The sequence below is a fragment of the Pseudopipra pipra genome, chromosome Z, assembly GCF_036250125.1.
Source record: "Pseudopipra pipra isolate bDixPip1 chromosome Z, bDixPip1.hap1, whole genome shotgun sequence".
Taxonomy (NCBI): Eukaryota; Metazoa; Chordata; class Aves; order Passeriformes; family Pipridae; genus Pseudopipra; species Pseudopipra pipra.
In genome coordinates, this window is record NC_087581.1 from 34,754,220 (window position 1) to 34,775,872 (window position 21,653).

Below are 21,653 nucleotides of genomic sequence, written 5' to 3' on the forward strand. Positions count from 1 at the left end.
ACTTGTACTGCACACATAACTTGTACATGGTGGTAAAAATGCTTATTTGAGTGAGAGCACATTCGGAGATGGTAACTGCAGAAAAGGAGGTACTGACACAAGAGAGCTTCGAAGTTAGTATTTCAGAAGTTGTTTAGTGTCACAGTAATTGGCTCTACTATTTTAATTGACAAAATCTTGGTGAATGCTTTTGTGTGAAAGTCTGTATTAACTAGGAATGTCTCCATTATCCAAGTAAGACTCCAAGCAATTATTTTAGTAGAAGCAATGTCTAGCTGCACAGAAAGACCTACAGTGTGTTTATTGGCTAAAAATTTGATACAGTTGCTATGCAAAAGTTAGGAAACAACAGACGAATCAGGAAATGGGAGGTAAGTGAAGAGTCCTCAACTATGTAAAAAAGTAAATACAGTAAATCAAAACTGAAACTGCTTCACATTTTTGCCACCAGTATGAATTATAATCTTGCAGCTCTACTGCTGTAAACTAAAAAACTGCAATGGTTGTATAAATATTTTTGTAAGTAACTCAAATGCAGTGAGAGGCAACTTCAAACACAAAGCTCAGGAATAATTCCTTTATTTTGTTCACTGGTCTTGAATCTTTCTGCAAACGAGCCTGAAAAAAAAAGAGCTTCTGGCAGAGGACTGGGAAGACAACTCTGCAGATGCGAACTGTATTTTAAGTGACCTGGGAGAGGAACTCTCACCTCTCCAACAACTTGAATTTGCAACACTGCACTGGCAAATACATGGCAATTTTAAGTACCCAGCAGAGGCAGAGATGAAGGAACTGTCAGCTGAAATATATCAAATGAACATGTTCAACAGCAACCAAAACACAAAAATACTGTCCAATACCAAAATAGTCTATAATGTGGTAAAAAAACCCCACAGTCCACACACTGCTGTTAAGTGTTTCTTAAATTAAAAAATGGCTCTTAAATTATTTTTCATGAAATAACATGAATGTCAGAATAATCAGCTTTTCCTTAAAACCTAAATATATTTGAGAAAAATAAGTGAAAATATTTTAAAATTAAATTGTCACTGAATAAAGCTCTTTTCTCAACAGTTCTGACACTGGTTATTCAGAAAAAAAAAATGGCAGTCATCCTTGCCGGCAATTGCTGCCAATAGCAACATTTACCAGCAGCATTTCTGGCAGCCTCTGTAAGCCAGATGATGATTATTCAACCCCCCATTTCCATTATGAACCACCCACTTCAACAAAAGAGAGAAGAGAGAGGCTCTGACTCTTCCTTATGCAAATCTTTCCCACATTCAAAAGGTTCTTTATCCACAAGTCAAAAATAAATATGCACTTGTGTGAATAGGTATGAACAGATACACTACATAAAGCAACAAGGTCTGGCACAGCTGTTATTTTCTCTGGTTACCAAATAAGCAATCAATTCTGGATATTTGATTTCCCATAGGAAAAAATATTAATAATTATGAAGGTCATTTGAGGATTTTCATTCTAACTAGGAGTTCATATTACCCCTCTACCCTATGCTCAATTGTTCTGGATTGCTGGTTGTCAATGAAAAATCAGCCAAGTGAAGTATTACATTTATTCACAATGTAGAAAAAGAGAAGTGCTCTGATCTCAGAATTGTTTTCTTTCAAACTTCATGCTAAGCCATATATGACTATGTGAAAGAGGAACACAAAGTGCTGGAAGACAAGTGGGAGCATGCCCAGAGGTGAACAGCAAGATAGTTTTGATGAAAAAATGAAATATGTTGTTTAGATAATTGCCTCCGTAAAGAGTAGAAGTAGTCTGAACTCTGTGGCATCATCTCATTTCTTATTTTTGTCCCACATCAAAAAAAAGTGTGACTGGAACATTGTACCAATTTGTCATCCATTAGCAGATATCACAGATGAACATTACTCATTCTGCAGATGTACTTTTGCTCAGATTCAAAATGTAAGCATGTATGCCTGCATCTAGGTACCTGTATACATACAAATGAGTTAGTAAAGACACCTATCCTGGGTTTCATGTAATTATTTTAATGTAATTTTAATGAATTAGACTTTAACTGGAATATTTTTTAATGAACCAAGCAACATTGATCCCTTCTAGTTGGGACAACATAAGAATAACAAAATTTTCCATCAATCAAAATAACAGTGCCATTATTCAGTTACTTGAAGCACAAAAACATTGCAGAAAACAACACTACAAAGTTCTTTCAGTTTCAATTTGCAGCTGTGGATGAGATACTGAAGCCCTAATTTTCTTAATATCCTGTTTTGCCTTCATACAAGTGTTACTTCTGATAAAATACTTCTGATAAAGTTCTTCAGTGTAAATTAAGTACCGCAATGGTAACTACATTAATGCACATATTCACTGTCAAATAAAGTAGGGTTCCTTAGGGTATTAAAGAAGCTATGGCAAAACCTTATGGCATGACTACAAAGATGGTACCTGAAGAAACAAAGAAACAAAATCTCCTTTCACATGTCAAACTATAGCTTTTCTAGAATCAAAGAAGTTATGTTAGAATGGACCTGTGGAACTGGTGTAACTCCTTGCTCGCAGCAGGAAAATCTTTGTCATGAGATTAGGTTACTCATGGCTGTATCCAGTCAAGCTTTGAACATGTCTCTCCAGGATGGATATCCTACCACCCTAAATCAACAATTCTGCTTCACTCACTCCTTTGTAGACACATCATCTTTCTGCCCTCATATTTATGAACACACCAAGTCAAACATAGTTTTACTGTAGGCCACTGTATTTACAAACTATTAGGATGCTAGACTGCCTTGATGATCCCCTGTTGGTAATATTTTGGACATAGCATTTTTAAGAACAACTTACAACGCTCCACACTGCTTCCCCAAGGGACTCTACCAGTCAGATGTCCCTTTTCCCCTTCATCTCTTTTGTTCCACTTGTCTGAGTACCCCCTTGAATTAACTAAAGATTTGTGCAATGGCTATTGGAAATGTTGCACGAGTCCTTTCCAGACCTATGGGTTCTATTCACATTTCAAATCACAAATGTTATGCTTTCCTACTTTTACTGCCATGCAAACACTTGGTACTGGTAAATGAAGCTGTTATTCTACATTTCAGAAACTTAGACGACTTGATGGGGATCACAGCTGCATATTGCTCCTAAGTAACAACCACTGCTTTAGAAGTCTGTAAACTCAGGATAAAAAGCTGCAAAACTATGGTATGCTGAATACAGAATGAGAGGGCATCAAGTTACAGCAGCAGAATTCTCAACAATGCAAGCAGCAGTCTTTGCACAAACCTGGCTGCTACACCACTGTACGTCATACTGCAGCAATGGAGCAGGTTTAGACAAGTTTCTGGGGAACTCCTTCTGTTCAGGATGAAGAGAATGGCGCCACATGCAAAAGTTTTTGTTGGAATATTTCAAAAGTGACTCACCCAGAATGGAACAAAAAAGATTCAATCTGGTTATCATACCAGGTTAGGTGATGCAGATCCCTAAAGCAGACAAACCATTCGGTTCTATGTCGTAAGGAAATGAAAGCCAGTCGACAGATCAACACAAAGAAAAACCAAGAGGATGGGGAAATTATCTTTATGGCATCATTATTTTTAATGTCCATTGAGCCATATGGCATTTGTCAACCTCACAGAAAAAAAGAGATCCTAGAAAACAGCTTAATATGTGTGAAAGGAGGAGAAACAGGAAGTAATGGCAATATGAGACACAGTTTGAAGGCAGAGAATGACAGAATTGTTTAGATTGAAAAAGTCCTTTAAGATTACGTGACTAAGATTTCTTAAGCCAAGGAATCAATTTTTCTATTACTTTAAAAACTCAGAATTCTTAAGCTATTCTTGCCTGCTTCATACACTACAAACCTTTTCAGCAAGAACTACAATCTGGGATCAAACCTATAAGTACATGAATTATAAGGAGGTTTTACTTTCTATAAAACTTTGATGTGAACTGGATCACAGTTCTGATGATTAAAGGCAATGGAAGGAAATACTGTTTTAAGAGAAATTCCGTAACATATTATTATATTAAAACTAACAATTTTGACTGTAGCTAAATCAAATTTAATTTATGAAGACATAGTAAAAGCTTAAAAAAAGGTTTTAAAACATAAGCTGTCTTTTAAAAAGTGCAGAACTCAACAACAATCTCCTCTTACCAAGGAGGCTCATAATTTACCCTCCAATCCTGTTAGAACTTCCCATTTTACAATTTTTTTTTTAAACAAAATGTATTGGCTCTGACCAGAACAATCTAAACTGTTGTTTTCCCCCAATATATTCTGCGCAATGGATGTTCAAAATACTCATACTGATTTACTTCTACAAATTAGCAGTGCATACTTCATGCTGTCCAATGCCTCTGCTGCTTTGCAACCTCTCACAACAGGAAAGATAGTATGTGCTTTCTGATAGTTCGGAAAATTTCTAATTTTCACTAGGCCTATTAATCCATTAATTTAGCTGAACTGAGGAAACTGTATCCTGTCTTTTCTGGTTTTGCTCTGAGAACAGTAGTGAAAAAAACCACGCCTACATAATCACCAAAGAGTTATCTGAAATGTTATATACCTTAAGACTTTTAGTGTGCTAATGTGGAAGAAAAATATGCTCCAGCTTCAATAAATATTTTGCTATTTTCAAGTACTTAAAAAGCTGCGCAAAGAGTTTCTTTTTTCTGAAACTCTATTTTCCAGGTATATTATTATGTCTCTAGTCCTTCCATAATTACAAGTGGTTAGTGGTTCTTTTACAAAGCTGGAACTCATTTTTGCATTTATTGCACTGAGACCCTGAGATTTTATATGTTGAGAGGACCTACCCATGATACTCATGTAAATGCAGATGTCCTGTAATATCTATTAATATACTTAATCTAGAATGAATCCTTTGTTTAAGAAAATAAGTCGATTTTCAACATGGGTAAAGTTCTGAACTGTGCTTTTTAATAAAACCATAAATTTCTCCAAATCTGCTGTCATAATTCAGAGCTAAAGCATGACCTACAGGATATAATATATCATAAATCAATATACCAGACAGATGACTCCCTAATTTATTTCGCCTCTAATTCCACTGGAGTTTTCTGAAAAACTGAAAAGATGAAACAACTGATAATTAAATTTATAACATGTTCTCCTTTGTCACATCATATCAGACTGATGTAATACTTATTTAATTTACAGTACTATTAAGGTAATTAGTATATTATGTCCTCTGGCTCAAATTTTGTCCTCATTTTCACCAATGAACCTAGAAAGACTTTCTATTTTATTAAGGGCAGAATGCAGAACAGCTTCATGTATGTTAGAAGAAAGAAGCACTTCATGACTGTACATCAACTGAAATTTCACAGGATATGTTTAAATATACCATCCTTATCGATTCTTCCCATTTTGTACTTATGCACCAAAATAAAGTTATGTACAATCTAGACATATACTTAAGAGAGATGGCATTGTTTCTGAGTATCACCTTTTAGAGAAATTAGTTAAAATACAGTCGGACAGCCATATGTGCTTTTCTTCAGGACTGAAGCTCTCAACTCTTTAGTTGTAGATCTTTGTCTTGGGAGTACAGTTTCATTAATGTGTCATTTAAAAGTCATCCTACACAAGTCTCTGAATAACAGGCAATCTGAACACTTGTTTTGCTTTTTATGTATGATGTCCCCTTACACAGTAGTTATAATATATTCCTCAGAACTTTTAATTCTTAACTCCTCCAAGGTCATGAAGACAGAAGCAGTTCCCAGCTCCACCTCACATATATCCAGTGAGTAAAAGCCCTGGAGAGACACTAACAAATCCTCTCAACTCAGCAGAAGCTCATCTGATTTATAATCCAAATGTATTTCTCTTGAATAAGGTAAACAAGGGAAGAAATAGATTTACAACTAAGCATCCACCAGGCACTACATTTTGAAATACAAATCTTCAGGGGTCTAAACCGATTTCATAGTGAGAAAGGGTCATATAATCATAGATGCACCAAATGGTAAATAGTAATTGCTACAGATTCGTATTTAGTCATGAAAATGAGTCTAATGAAAAACTGTATTAACTAAAAAGAACACCACAAATTATTAAAAATTACAGTTTTCTTTGTAAAAATGTACTACAAGGGAAGATACTTCAGGCAATAACACACGGTGAACAAATTAGAAAAAGAAAGTAGGCCATCTTACAAAAATCATAGCTTAATCAGGTCATGAAAGCAATGCAAAGGAAATAGCAGAACACTGTAAATTGTCAAGTTGGATCTTTTAATTTCAGTACAAGGCACACAGATCAAAGAAGGATTAGATTCCATCCTAGAATGAAAATGATGGCACATATATGAAGAAAGTAGGGTATTTACACACACTCCCTCACTTTTGTGCTAAAATTTCAATTCTGCTTCACGATTTAAAGCTAGGTCAAAAAGTATCTCTTGGCTGGTTACCAAAGTCTCCAAGTTAAATCACTGTCTTCCCTTATGAGGTTGTCACTCTGTAGTGAAGAACAAAAACATTTTTCTGGGATAAATTTCTTAATTCAAGGTGTCAACTAACACCTTTAAAACCTTTTCCCATATTTCTGCCACACTCACATTCAGAAAAACTATGTTTTGCTTTATGCAGAGTAAATAAACCCATTTCTCCATTTATTCTGGCACTGCAATGGTTAGAGATAAAGGGAAGAGAAAAGGAAAGGAAGAAAGCAGTGCCCAGGCATACCAACAAAATCTAGACAGACAGGTTACAGTTTGCTGAAAGCCAGAACTTAAGCTGTCCAGATTGGTGTTTAGCTCTAACACTGTCTGGATCATTCCCAGAGCTAGAGTAACACAGACCTAAGGGTGATGGGAAGTCTACTAGACTATGTATGTATGACTTGAAAACAAAAATTGGTCATGATTAAAGTAATGAATATATTTTAAACTAAAAAGGTTCTGAAGTTTTCCACTATTGCTAATAAGAAACTCAAATAGTTTAGCAGCGAGGTGAAAGAACCATCTGCAAGAAGGTTTTGACCTCCATAAAGTATTTTGAAAGTGAAAAATCTGAAAAATCAAACCAGCTTTATGAGTAAAGTTGTCTTTTTCATGATAGTTGAAAAGTAGTTACAGAAAAGCTACCACAATTTCAGGCATCACTTCAGTCATTGAAGAGCCCAAAGCACAATCTTCAGTCAGATGTTCTATTCAGATCACAACACTTGAACCCTTTTAGCTTATGAGAACACAGAGCAAACTGGTATAAGCCAAATGATTCAGCCTAGGAAGATAATGCTCTGTCTTCTACAGCAGGGATGCTCTAAGTCATGATCTACACACTGAAGTTATCTGACAAACTAGAGAAAGTGCCAAGCAAGCCACCTAACTAGAACAGAATACAGCTAATAGGGTGTCATGGGTTTAACCTGTGGCTGGGTTTTAGTAGTGGTGGGGCTATAGGGTGGCTTCTGTTAGAAGCTACTAGAAGCTTTCACTGTCCTAGGAAAAGCCAAGGGTAGCCAGTTCCAGGAGGGATTTCCTGCTGCTGGGCAAGGCTGAGCCAATGAGATGCGCTTCTGTGATAACATATTTAAGAACAGAGGAAGAGAAGGTTGTGGTGCAGAAGAAATTACTGTCCGGGAGAACAAGCAGTCACCAAGCTTGGTGCAGCTGGAGGAGGGGGGTGGGATGGAGTGGGGGGCCTCCCCCCTCCCCCAGAAGCAGGGCAAAGACTTAAAGCTGAAGCCCCTGCAGCCCACAAAGAACCACTGCAGAAACCCTCCTGCAGCCTATGGAGGAGTCCATGCTGGAGCAGGAAGATACATGAAGGAGGCTGTGACCCCCTGAGGGAGGCCCAAATGAATCGAAGTCCTGCTGGAGACCTGTGGCCCATGGAGAGGGAAGCCCATGAAGCAGTTTTTTGTGGGTAGGACTTGTGGCCCCTGTGGGAGACCCACATTGGTACAGCTCAACCCATGAAGGACTGCACCCCCCTGGGGAAGTCGTCCACAGGGCGACAGATTGGAAAGAACTGTTGCCCAAGGGGTGGATGGACTCACGCTAGAGAGGTTCATCGAGGACTCTCCTGTGGGAGGGACCTCACGGAAGCAGAGGAAGGAGTCGGAGTTGCAGAGACCCCCCCTGTAGCCCACTGTGAAGACCATAGCAACGTAGGTGTCCCCCTGTAAACTATGGAGGACCTTCAGACTGCAAAGAGCCGACGGTAAAAAGCTGCTGCCTGAAGGATGGACTCAAACAATAACAAATCCCCCTTTCCTCATCCCCCTGCACCACTGGGGGAAGGAGGGAAGACCTGAAAAGAAGGACGGTGGAGAGAAGGGGAAGGTGTTTTAAGACACTGTTTTATTTCTCACTCTTTAGCTCTTATTCTGTCAGTAATAAATTTAAGTTTTATCCTCACTCTGAGTTTGTTTTGCCTGTTAACACTGCCTTCTTTCAATCCTCATCTCTACTCATGAAATTCCTTTGCTGGTTTTTTCCTCTCTTCCTCTCTCCTCTGTCCAGCTGCACAGGGGAGGAGGGAAGGCAGTGGAGTGGTTTTAATAGGCCCCTGGCATCTGGCGAGGGTCAAACCATGACACAAGGAACCAGAGTCTGGTAAATCTCTCCCTATGAGACAGTTCCTTTGAGAAATTCTTCCTATGAGAAAGACTATATGAAAACACAGATATAAATTGCTACAATCCAAAAGTTTGAAAGCTTATTTTTGGATAGTTACAATAGCACTTGAAAATTATTATAACTAAGTTTTCTTTAAGTGATTTCTAATATATTTTGCTTTGCCTTCTATAATTAAAATGCTTAATACTTGTGTGTTGACTTAGTGGCTACGGAAGACTAATGCAACCAGAAAAAGACAGAACTAGACATTTCTAGTTTGGCTTGAGATGAGCCAAGTCTGACTGAGTTATCTTTATCTCCATGTATCTAGCTGCCAAAATTACAAGAGAGGAACTCGGTGCAGATTACATCATCATTTTTCTAAATTCAGTTTTGAATGATAGAGTTAATTATATAATTAATTTTTCTTTCAGAAAAAGACTACGAACGTAAAAGCTTTCAGAGCTACCAGGCTTTTTAAAAAAATGAATCCTGAAGAAAGTTCAACATACAAACATGAATGTTGAGGGACACTTGTTTTACTTTGTTATGTCAACCATTCTCTTAGACACTGTAATCAACATGTATGCAGCCATGAAGAAGATATTTTCAAATGTTTTCTTTCTTCCACCTAATTTTTGTAACTACGTGCTAGAAGACTTGCATAGGACAGTGCCTGTGAGTAAAATTCATAAATGTTTGAAGAGTAACTTAAAATAGCCCTCAGGAAAGACAAAATAATCTGAACATTGAAAAACCTCCTTACTCTGTAAAACTGCCTGCAAAATAATGGATACTAGTGTGCTTTGCACCCCTCAGCTCACCCAGTTGCTTAATTCTCTTATCTTCTGAAATAAAAATACAATATATTTCCTATGCTTTAAGTCAAAGCAAATTTCCTATGCTTTTACCTTAGGGTCTGTTCCAGCAAAGAATCTCTCAATTTCATCTTCATTTACACCACTTATTATTGTGCCTCTGCTCAATAACTGCACAAACATTCAGCTGCACTCCCCTTCAACACAAAATAGACAGAATTCTTTGAATCCTCCATGGAGTGGATCAGCTTTGCCATATTTGAAGATTGATCCCTTCCTTCCCTTTGATCTGTATAGTGCTTCTCACACCAGCGAGTGCAAGTTGTGCATGACTGATGGTAGATGCATTTAGAAAACACCTGAGATTGGACAATTGGCTTTTGCTGATGATTGCTTACCTCATTATCTGACTCCACAAGCACTTGATCATATTCACTAAGAGCTACTAGGAACATGATAGATGTGACGTTTTCAAAGCAATGTATCCATTTTCTTCTTTCTGATCGCTGACCTCCTACATCCACCATTCTGTAAAATTAACATCCACATCAACTCCATGAATACCTTAACAGATAAACACACAATCACACACATAATGACAAAATTCAAGAATTTAGTTAAGACCACAGTTTGGTTTGGTTTTCTTAATGATTTTTCCCATTGATATTTAATAGAATCTCTTGTAAGTAGACAGTTCATCATATTTGCTTTAAGTCTGATTTGTTTTCTGTATTTAAATTATTGTTGGACTCAAACCCCTGAGAATTATGAGATATAAAGGTCTCATGAGCTACGACTTGGTAATTTATGCCCTGTGTATTCAGCAGAAACAGATGTGAAGAGAACAGACTTGGTGGACTGCCTTTTTCTGCCCAAATTACCAGAATCAAAATTCTCAATTTGTTAAAGCTGCCCCATTTTAAGCAAATAGAATACAATATGTACCTACTAAAATTTTTGATAGGCAAAATTAAAACTCATGTTTGCTGCAGTATATTCCCACTTCATCCCATGTCTCAGTGTAAGAACAGGTGTCTAATTTGCAATTATTTTTTAAACAACTGTATTTGCACTAAGGTAGGGTGATTTCTCTCTAAAGGAGAGCAATTTCTCTCTAAAAGTCAACTACACATGTGCTAACTTTTTATTCCATAATTTACATGAATGACAAAGATGAATGATTTTATTTTCAGATTACTACTCATACTTTGATGTATATTATTGAAAAGATGAATTACAGATAGACCTAATTGTCTTTGATCCTTCCGACATGTTTAATGTCAGTTCCTTATTAAATGTGGACAATTACATGAAAATACATTGATGTAATTCAAATTTTAAAAATACAGAATTATTGCTTTTAACTTTTAACCAATATCCTATACTTGCCATTACTAACATAAAAGGAAACAAAAGAAACAAAGCAAGTACGTGTTAAAACTTTTTTTTCTACCTGAAAATGACGCTTTGTAAGTCGAATGGATATTCAATGATCCCTGTTGTTGGGACTCGAACTCTGAGCACATCCTGTTGAGTTGGCAGATAGGTGGAATCTGCTATGCGGTCCAAGTCATTAAGATAGCTATAGACAGGGAGAAACAACAGGAATGCTAGACAGTGACACCATCATCCCACTGAGGAAAAGAGAAAGGAAAATTTGGGAACGGAAATGGGCTGTGGAGTAGAAAGAAGTACAACAGAAAAAAAAGAACATTATCGGCAGAAAAGAGGGGACAAACCATAAAAAATGTACTCCATCCCCACTTACATAGTTTCAACAGCAGGGTAGCATAACTATTATGGGTTTTTTTTATGCAACTTTTCTTGGCTTTCACATGTAAATTCACCAAAGTTTTCAATCACATAATTCTAGGAAATTTAGAGACATAGTATTATACAACATGTGAGAAATATAAAATTGCATGGTCTTACTAGAATATGTAACATACATTTCTTGATATTCATGCTACAGTGTCTACACATACACCTAGATAAACAAACATGAACCTTCCAAAGAACAATGAAATAAATAAAATAACAGGAGGATAAGTGGCACTGTTCTGAGACTAAATTAAAAAAGGAAAAAACCACCCACTGTCAAATTAAAAAATTCTCCAGATCCTGTTATGAGAAGGCAGCACCAGCATTTAGCGGGATCTCTGCACCGAAGTCCTGCATTCACACTGAAACTTCTGATTAAGTTAATGGGCCTGCAGTACATGAAATATACTACAGCTGGCCAGCAAATAACCCAAAATTGCTATAAAATTAATTGTAAAGGTTCAGTAACTACAACAAAAAACTCTTATGCTTATTTGTTAATGCTGAGTTTCAACCATAAAGCACCAGTGTACTGAAGTTTTAATTAACTGTCATTAAAGACATCCTGCAAAAAAGGAGTGTAACAATGTGTGTGTGATAGCCTTTTTGGGTCCAGGAGCTGGACATCTCATGAAGTCAGTGCACCAGGCACCTTATGCTCTCCCCATGGCAGACATCTGAAATAAAGACTGCTGCAGGAAATTAAGTTCTTTGGCATTTGGCTAGTTCACATCAGAAGAATGACCTAGAGTTAGCTGTTGAGGAGATAAAATAATCTAGGAATACCCTCATTCATTCTAGGAGATGAGAGCAATGGTCTTGTAATTTATTAAATGATTATGAAGTGTCACCAAGCTCTGAATACGTTCTTCTTCTCATAGTAATTTGTGAAGGTGCTTTTTTAAAATAAACCTAGAAAAGAAATAATCAGTCTTATTCCTGATGTTATGAACTACCTCTTAATGAAATAGTGAGAGGACGTTATCCTGAACAATGACAAAAATAAAAGTTTGATTTCTACCTTACAGTAAAAATACAGATGAATTACTTTGTTAGCTCTGGAAAGGAGCCAAATTATTACTGGCTCAGTTACCAAATTTTATTATCAAATTTCTCTCACTATGATTTTATTCATGAAATATCAATCCGATAGTAAGCACTGAATGTGAGAAAGATGTATTAAACACTGTATCTCAGTAAATCAGAAGCTACGACTCTGAAAATATTTTCTGAGAACTGACTAGTTTCTGGCAATAAGAAAAAAGTTTGAGAGTCTGAGCCCATGATCTGCCCTCAGCTTTTTTTACACAAAAAGCAGCATGAACAAGCCCATCATCAGTTTGTTGGTGGAAAAGAAAAAAAAAGTGTAAGCGAATGAGATCCACTACCACCACAGTAAGAAAGTGATGGAGACCCCGAACTAGCTTCTTATTCCCTCCCATCCCCAAAAGAATTAGTTTTGTTTAGTGACTAAATTTTGGAAGGACATAAAGAAGCATTGCTACAGTGGTATTCACAAAAGCAGGAGAATTTTAACTGAATAAACTGGCAGGTGGCGGCCTATTTTCACAACTGCCTCGTTGCATTCCTTCGGCAAGCTTCAGCTGTGGTCTCCAAGTTGAGCCTGGTTACTACACTTCTGCATAGTGGACATGTTACAAAGGTATCTGGTAATGCACATCTGGGTGATTTTAGAAAGGTGATAAAGCAAAGAGATATTACTAAATTGTTAAATATCATCTGTGTTTCTAGAAACCATTAAACAAGCAAATGAGGTGTTTCGTTTTGTTTTGTCCTAACACAAATCACTGACATCATTAAGTTTCAGAAGCATTACTTTATCCTTAAAAATACTTACCTTTTCCTCGTCCCCATTCAATTATGCTCTAGTTTTGCTCACTCAACAAATAAACTCAGGTGACAACCTTTTCATTGATTTCAGTCAAAGCACCTTACACAGCCTACACAGTCCACAGAGGAGTCCTTATGCATCCTTATGGAATCCTACTTTTTTTTCCTGAATTTCTTCACTTAACAAATCAAAGGATGTTGGGCTCTCTAAGAACTGTCCTGAATTATACATTCAAACCCAGAATCAAGGAAGCAGTGTCAAAACGAGTAAGAGTATCTCATAGAAAAAAAAAATTAGAAGCATGCACTAAATCCTATAAAAATAAAATCTTTGTGGCAATTAGAATCTACAGACCAACAAAAGCAATTTGAAAATCATCCTACATGTTTTTGTTTTCTAATAATGATATTCAGCCCCTGCCACTTTTCCTTTTAACTTAAAACTTAATAAACAACATAAAATTTGTTAATAAACATATTATTGTATCAATTTATTTAAATGAAAATATCCCAAATTACTTCTGAATTACACAAATTATTTCTAAATTACTTCACATATTACTTCTAAATCTTTTATTATTGCTATTTTAATGCTTGAACATACAGCAAATAGTCAATGAAATTCTTTTTAAGTAGAAAAAATTATTTTAAGTTTTGTTGCGTGGCTTTTCTGTTTTTTTGGGGTTTTTTTTAAGTTTATTTTAACAGAGATACTTCTGCTGAAAAATGACTTGTGCTGGAATTCAGTAATGAAGTTGTGCATTGTTGTTCTGAAGCAAAGGAGTAGGTATTTTCTGCTGCTGACAGTTCTGCAGACAATTACACTTCCTGTCACCCTATGAGGATATATAACTTCACGTTCTGTTATCAACTTCAGGGGGATTAAACATGTTTCTGAAAATCAGACTGAAAGCTTTGCCTGCAGCAGCAACACAGAGCTCCCTTCAAGACATTCTAAAACCACTAAGAATGTCAAGTCCCTCTTAAAAATTATGTAATTTCTAAAATAAAGTAACTAATTCTAAAAAATCTATTATCTTTGGGTAGGAATATCTATCATAGGGATTGACATCAGGGTCTTTCCATTTTACCCACTGTTTTATGTTATGAAGATTTTTGATATATTGCAGAAGTTAATTGCTCTATTCAGCCAGGTGCAGTCTTCCTAAAACATCAGTGGGAGCAACTCAATGCATCTAAGTTCAACACATTATCACAACTTTTGTATTAACTGCAAAATGCTATACTTCTAAATCCATACTACTACACAGCCAAAACCCAAGACATTTTCTCTTCACAAAGCACAAAAATAGATTTTTGCATTGCATTAAAAGGGGTGGGGGTGACAGTCTGATTATTCTGAACAACTGGTTTGTTGGGCTGACTTCACTATTTCAAAATGCTGAGAGGGAATATCTAAATGATTACAGGTGACTACATGAAAAGAAAAGACAACTGGAATACTATTAATATTTAAAGACATATTACCACCACACACATTTTTCACATATTCTAACTGTTCCTGTAGCACTGAAAATTTATTATTTGGCTTATCATGGTTTAAAAGTTGCTGTCACAAGAAAGACCTGCATTTTTAAACCTTCCTCATGCCAGAAGAGTTGGATATCTAACTTCTCCCCCCCACATGAAAGCTGGGGCTTAAAGAAATTCTCTGATCACCAGGGGAATGCAGCAGTGTATGCATAGCCTTTAAGTACCCTACAACTTATTAAACTAACTATTTATTTTTATATTACTTTATCAAGCAGCAACTGAAAATATCAAAAGTGCTAGCTGATGCCAACTCTTCTTCCTTCAACTGTGCTGGCTCCAGCCCCACCCTAGCTGCACCTCTGCCCATCCCCAGCTGCCAGCTCTTTCACTTGTACAACAGCTTGATAACACATTTATCTCAAAATTATTTGGAATACTGAAATTGTTCAAATTAATGTAGTTTATTTGATGGATATGGCCTGGGATGTGGGACGTCCATAAACTCCAGCAAGAAAGCAAGGTGGAGTTACTTCCTCCATTGTCTTACAAGGAACCAGAAGAATACTTATGAAGCCAAGGCTATGTGAAATGTGTCAGGTTTCTGAATGCAGATGGGTGAGCAGTTAAAGAAAATGAAGATTCTGACTGACTCTTTTGTATATCTGCTCATTAATAAGCTGATTCACTGTGGCTTTAAAGCACTTACCTAATGCAGCCCCTAAAGTACTGACAACTATACTGCTCACCTGGGCAAACAAATCCTACGCACACACAAAAAAAATTAAGCACACAAGAGATATTTGCAGCTTATTTTAGGGTAAGTGCCTAACTCAAAATGAATGAACAAATACTGCAATCAGCCTTTGCCATGCAACTTCAGTGCATACTAGAAATTGCTACACGCTCTTGCAAATAAACCACAAGACTTGACATATCCACAAACTTCCACAAAGAGAGAGTTGCCAACAACTGCCCAAAACCAGATTATCTCAGTTTATTAGCTTCAAAATTTAAAGCCATAATAACAATATGTGTATTGCAAATACGTTGTCAGCCATCCTGAGGGCTAGTCGGTAACCACCAGCGTTACCATGGGGAATTCAGTTGAACTGATAGTAGCAACTATGCAAGACATTTAGTTCTCAGCTACACGGTACTCTGAGCTTATTTTTACCAGCTGCTAAGAAATCTTCCTTTGATGAATCACACTGTAGCTATATTGCCTCTCACCCAAACAGTACCTACTCAGCTAAGCATTATACAAAGGAAAGAAAATAGGAAAATATGTGGTTCTGAGTAAATTTATAATACAGACTAAGTTTCAAAAGTTAATTATATCTGAAATTAGTTTTTGTAAAAATGAATTTTAGTGGCTGCTGAGGTAATTTTCCAGGGGGTTGCTATAGTGACAGGCAGAAGGTGCATTACCAAGGTGATGAGTATATAATGAGCCACTGGCTGTGGCCCTCCTTTGACGTCAGGAGAAACCGCCAGCATCTAGCAGCATGCTTGTGATCTGCACACTGACCAGAAGCAGAGGAAGCCTTTTGTTTCCCAGTTAGCACTAAAAAAGAATTAATTTTTTATTATTTTTAATGCACTTTGCATCACCTATGACAAGATCCAAGCTTGCAGCCAGTTTCAGGGAAGCTGCTAGTCTATGGAGGTGCTAATGATGCCCTTGAAAGAAAGCACATTTCAAAGGTACTGTTTCTCCACATTTCAAAATAAACAGCAGGAGCAGAATCATGGGAGTAGATTGACTGGCTCTGTACGTTTCTACATGTCTTTCCCATACAGAAATCAAGCAAGGAAGTGAGACTCCTAATCTTAATAAACAGACTAGAGTTGTTTTAACCAATAAAGCTCTTTAAGAAGTTAAATATGACCCCCATCATCATGAACAGGTAGCTCAATATTCATACTTAATTAATTTCCTAGGCCTACATCACCTAATGAAGACAGATCATCAAAACTTGAATTTACTTTCAGAGATTGAGGCCTTGGACTGCCTTCAACATGGGACAGGCATTTCAAAACACTCTCCTCCAGCCACGAGGTAGTACTTACCAGCATCTTTGAACCCAGATTTTTCCAAGTAATCAGGTTATAAAGTAGCATTTTTTCAGGAATAATTCCATAAGATGAATTTCTGTAACTTTAAACTATGTTTAGTGTACAGCTGAAATAATCAGGTGCAGGCAGTAAGGCATGGGCAGACAAAAGTAGAAAAGCTACACCCTTCATCCATCTGTAACTCTTGTTTCCCTTTCTGAGGTTAAAAATGAGACTAGTCTACTTACCATTACTACCTAATAAGTCTTCCTAAACTCAGCAGGCAAAACTGATGTAGAAAGATGCTGAGTTAATATTCACTAGCATACTAACAAACCCTGTGCTTAGAAGAAGTCTGCCTGAAAGACCCTGGGAGCACAGGATAAGTCTCTGGTGAGCAGAGTGTCTCTGAAACACACTGCTGAGGAGGAGGGATCTGCCAGGCACCACACCAGAAACACTCCATTAGAAATCTCTAATTAAAACCAAATATGTTGAGATACAGGTAATTATTGTCACTGAAAAAAAGGTCAGTATAAAACCAGTAAAGATTATTAGTTATCACCCAGCCAGCCAACAATGTGACTGCTTCTTAGACTACATGGGAAGAATGAGAGTATGAGAAAGAGGGAAAGGACAAATCTCAAGAAATTCTACAAATTCTGTTGTTTGACCTAAAGTTTGATGGGTGATTTCACTGTAACCAGAGCTACAAAAGCAAGCCTTACCAGCAACATTTCATATGCAAATTCTTTCACTGCATTCAACCACAAGTAAGACAGATTTTGGTATGATAGTAACCATAAACATTTACATATTTTCAACACTAAAGCTCTGAGGTCTAATTAAAAAAAAAAAAAAGAAGAAAAAAAGAAGTATTTTCTGCAAAATTAGAATAGTTCATGATTATTACCCTCTACGAAATGTCCTGTTTCATACACGTACAGCAGTAGTGCAAGTGAAAATAAAAACCTAACCAAAGCCCATTATTAAGGATTATTAGGCAAGATATTCAATAATATTTGATACATCTCTGCCCTTTGGAGCCTGGCTATTCTGGAATCAGGTGGGACTACACTCCATACTATTGTTGGGGTTTGGTGGGGTTTTGTGGGGGCGTAGGGAGAGGGTTGGAATTTTTGTTCTGCAAAACTCTGAACTGGCTGATGAGACTACCCCTAAAAAAAACAGCACTAGTTTTGACCATGTGTAGAAAAGCAAGCTTTGAAAAACATTTCTTTTTCTGCATTTTTAAAAATGCATACAACTTGCCTGTCTTTCAACTGCACATATACAAAATGCTACAGTTGCTGCAGCAGGAATTTTCCTGCCTCACAATGTTGCCAGAATAACTGATAAAAGTGTCCTCTTTGCTACCAGTCAGGAGCACAAGAAAAGGAATCAATTTTCAGTGTACAAACCTAAATGTAAACAAGTACTGGCTGTGTTCTCAGAATTTTTGTAGAGGTTTGCGCTTCTGAGTTGTAAGGGGGGTACTTTTGAATTAGATGATCAATGGAGCATAGAGGTGTGAGAAAGAAATCATATTAGGATGTGAAACCAGCTAGAGTATGGTACAATGTAACTTCACGGCACAAGCTAATTGTAAGGTCTATTGTGCTTTTTAGCAAGTCAGCTTGATATCTCCTATTATCAGAGCTGAGTTCTTCCTTGGTTTTGCTACACATTGCAAGATAGATACATCTACCCTTGAAACACAATGGTAGAGGTCATACATAGGGGTGAGAAAGATGATGATGGGAGGAAGATTATGTGGGCAGGGGTCGCTCGCCCCTTGCCCCACAGGTAGGGCATCCGCAGACTGTTGCCATGAGGTAATGACTAGGCAATGTTTGGCTGCCATTCAGGCATCACCTTATACTGTGTACTGGCTCTACGTGGTGTTATGTGAAGCTGATAAAAATGGGGTGTCGGGACTGCTGAGTTGAGCGATACTCATCCTGCCACCGAGACTGTGTTGCTCCGCGGGGACACCCGCTAAGCATGGATACCGACCAGCTGCTGCAGATCCTGACAGCCCTGGCCTGTCTGTGTGGGTAAGCACAGGTTATTGATAGGAAGCAACTGAGAAAGCAAATTTTTTTTTTAATATCCTTTTAGTGTTCCTTTAATTCCCCTTTTATTATTGACATAAATAAGTTGTTCACAGTATTTCCCTTTAATTTCCATTTTTACTAACCAATATCGTGTTAATAGTTATCCGTAATATTGTGTTAAGATCCTTTTTTGGTATCCCTTTAATCCCCTTTTCACTAGTTAATATTGTATTAAATGCTGTTTGTAGTATTTGTTTTAATGCCACTCAATAAGGAAATTATTTTGTATCCTTTTTTAGTTTTTGATTCTCTTTGCTAAGTTTATTATTATTATTCTCGCTGTAATAAAAGATATTTTGCATGTTTGAATATTTCTGTCACTTGTCTTTTTTCCGGACATGTATCCAAATGAACTGTTACATGAGTCTCTACACCACTGGTGAAAAATGGAGGCACATTACCAGTTTCCAGAACCATAAAGTAAACACAGTAAACCTAAGATCTTTGCAGTGAGGTAGGAAGACTTCTGCACAGGGTTCTCTTTATCCTTATTCTACCCAGATCCTATTTAGCTGCCTTACTCAACTTCCTGCATGGCTAAAAGCCAACCTCAGCGAAGGCTAAAAAAGGCAAGCCATCAATTAAAAAAATGCCTGTGCAAACTTTTCTTTTTAGGAAATGTGTAAAAATTATAGAGCCATTAAAAACATGTTTGGTACTACATGAGAAAAGGATCCTGAAAGAAATACATACCCTATACAGCTTTATATAACCCCACTTCCCTTTCTGAATTTCCTGAGTTCTGCTGCATAATCTGCAGTTTTTCTATAGGAAGCAGTGCTTTGGTATGCAGTAGATTTCATGTCCCATCTTTCTTCAGACCTTCCTTTTATGTTTAAGGACTATATCTAAGGCATAAGATAGGATAAGCATGGTTCTGCTGCTAGTACTTGATCTTTGAATTTCAGACTTTCATTTTTATTGGCTGTTTCTATCTTACTTTACATAAGTAAGGCTGTAAACTGTAAACACATAAAGCAGAAACTACCACTCTGCAACAGACATTGCCACCAAGTATAGCTTTAGGACCTTCAGGTACAATTTAACAGGTGATGAACGTAAGAAAGAATTAATGAACAGTATTAAAATGTTTATTAAATAATGATGTGCTTATGCATCTTATAAATTATGAGTATATGGTTTTCTCATCAAAAACTAGTGAATGCTACACAGATAGCTCATAGACAGTTGTTCAGAATCTGCTCTATCAGTGTCAGTTGCATAGCAGGTCCCAATTTAGGACAGTATTAGTCCTTCTGAAAGGCTCATACAGACACATTATACTCTTAAGAATTCCCTACAGCGTTAGGAAATAAAAAAAAGAATGACTGCTAAAGGTAGTACCAGCAAATGGAGTAAATTGCCTTACTAAGAACTTAGGTTCATGCACTGATCTTTCCTCTTGTGTACCCTAAATGCTACATGCAGTAACTGCACTGAAATACACCTGTGTCAGAAGTGGAACGCAGAAGCAAAATGTTACTTTCAGCTGACAGATATGAAGGTATTAATTGTTCAGCTGAACTTATGAAAATACTTAAAACTCAAATGGAATACTGCCATAGAAAAATTACTAGATGACCAAAGCCCTGCAACTGCAATGGTTTCACATAAGGTGAAACTGCTTTATGAAGCAGACATCATTAGGTTTCATCTCTTTTTCCTTGTTAACAGTCAGTGATATGCTGAAGATGTCCTCCGAATTCACACTCTTGAGCTCTTATTACATGGTGAAATACTGGAATCTGCATTTCTGTACTACCTGTCCAACTAACTCAACTCAAAGGTATACACACAGGTGTGTAACTGCAGGAACTGAATTGTTAAAGGTGATAGCAAATGCAAAAACAAAAGCCCACGAGAATGCCATGGCATGTATGAGTAAAAAAGCAGTGCATTACAGAGTGGCCTATGAGATACTTACTGAAACAGCTAACACAGTGGGGTAGGAACTTGCGGGAAAATTATATTTAATTATCTGAAATGTTAGAAAACGCAGCCATGGAAGGGAAGCTAAACAGATATTCTCAGTGCTTATGTAGCAACTAGAAAGTCCTTGATTCGAGATTCACAATAGCCATATACTTCCATTTCATGGGACCAGAGAAAAATGAAGTTGAAATCTGAGCCAAGCAAGGCTCTGGGACCCTTTAAGTTCTAAATATTTCCTACATTTTGTTCATGAAGGGTAAGCCCTTAGTGTCACCTCAGGGAAAAACAGTGACAAATCTTTACAAATTCCAATTGCAACCCCAATTCTGTCTCTTTTAATGTCAACACAGAAGACTCTTGTCTCTCCTTTCTTTAGGCTTTGGAAAGCCATGATACAATCAGACTGTTGATTAGTAACCTTTTCACATTTGGGTTAAGGTCTTGACACCCTGTACAGTACATACTGAATGTTCTCATCTCACACAGCTACTGCTTAAGGCAATCCACAGTGTGTTACTATTTTACATCAGTCTCACACTGTGAACAACATCTAAAAGGGAAGGGGTTTAGTGGCAGTTAAGTGGCTAAGTCATCCTGTAATGTACATGGGAAGCAAATAACCTCTATATACCTGAAGTCCTCTTGACTTTACCAAAAAAAGTCTAAAAGTTGATTTTAAGACAACAGGATTGTCCAAGGTGTGGAGCATCTAATGGTCGGGGAAGAGAATGGAATGTATTTTTTGAGCCTATAAGAAGTTCAAATCAACTCCCATGATGCAGGAAATTTTCTTTCTTAGACACTATCACCACCTCTTGTGGTAAACTACACATCAGATGTATTCTTCCACAGTACTACCAGGAGGTATAAAAAGATCACAAGTGTAGCTAACAACGACAAAACATGTCCACAGATGGCAGGAAGTGAAAGTATTATGATATACAGGACATATTAGAAACCCAGAACAG

General features: G+C 37.1%; 1 protein-coding gene across 1 annotated transcript in view; it reads right to left on the minus strand.

Moving 5' to 3' along the window:
* LOC135406841 (guanine nucleotide-binding protein G(q) subunit alpha) overlaps positions 1-21,653 on the minus strand; it is a 135,418-nt gene that overhangs the window by 22,374 nt on the left and 91,391 nt on the right. The window contains exons 4-5 of the mRNA XM_064641306.1: positions 10,869-10,997; positions 9,814-9,943 (exon numbers count right to left, since the gene is read on the minus strand). Of these exons, the coding sequence (XP_064497376.1) occupies positions 9,814-9,943; positions 10,869-10,997 (259 nt within the window). The remainder of the gene's footprint in view (positions 1-9,813; positions 9,944-10,868; positions 10,998-21,653) is intronic.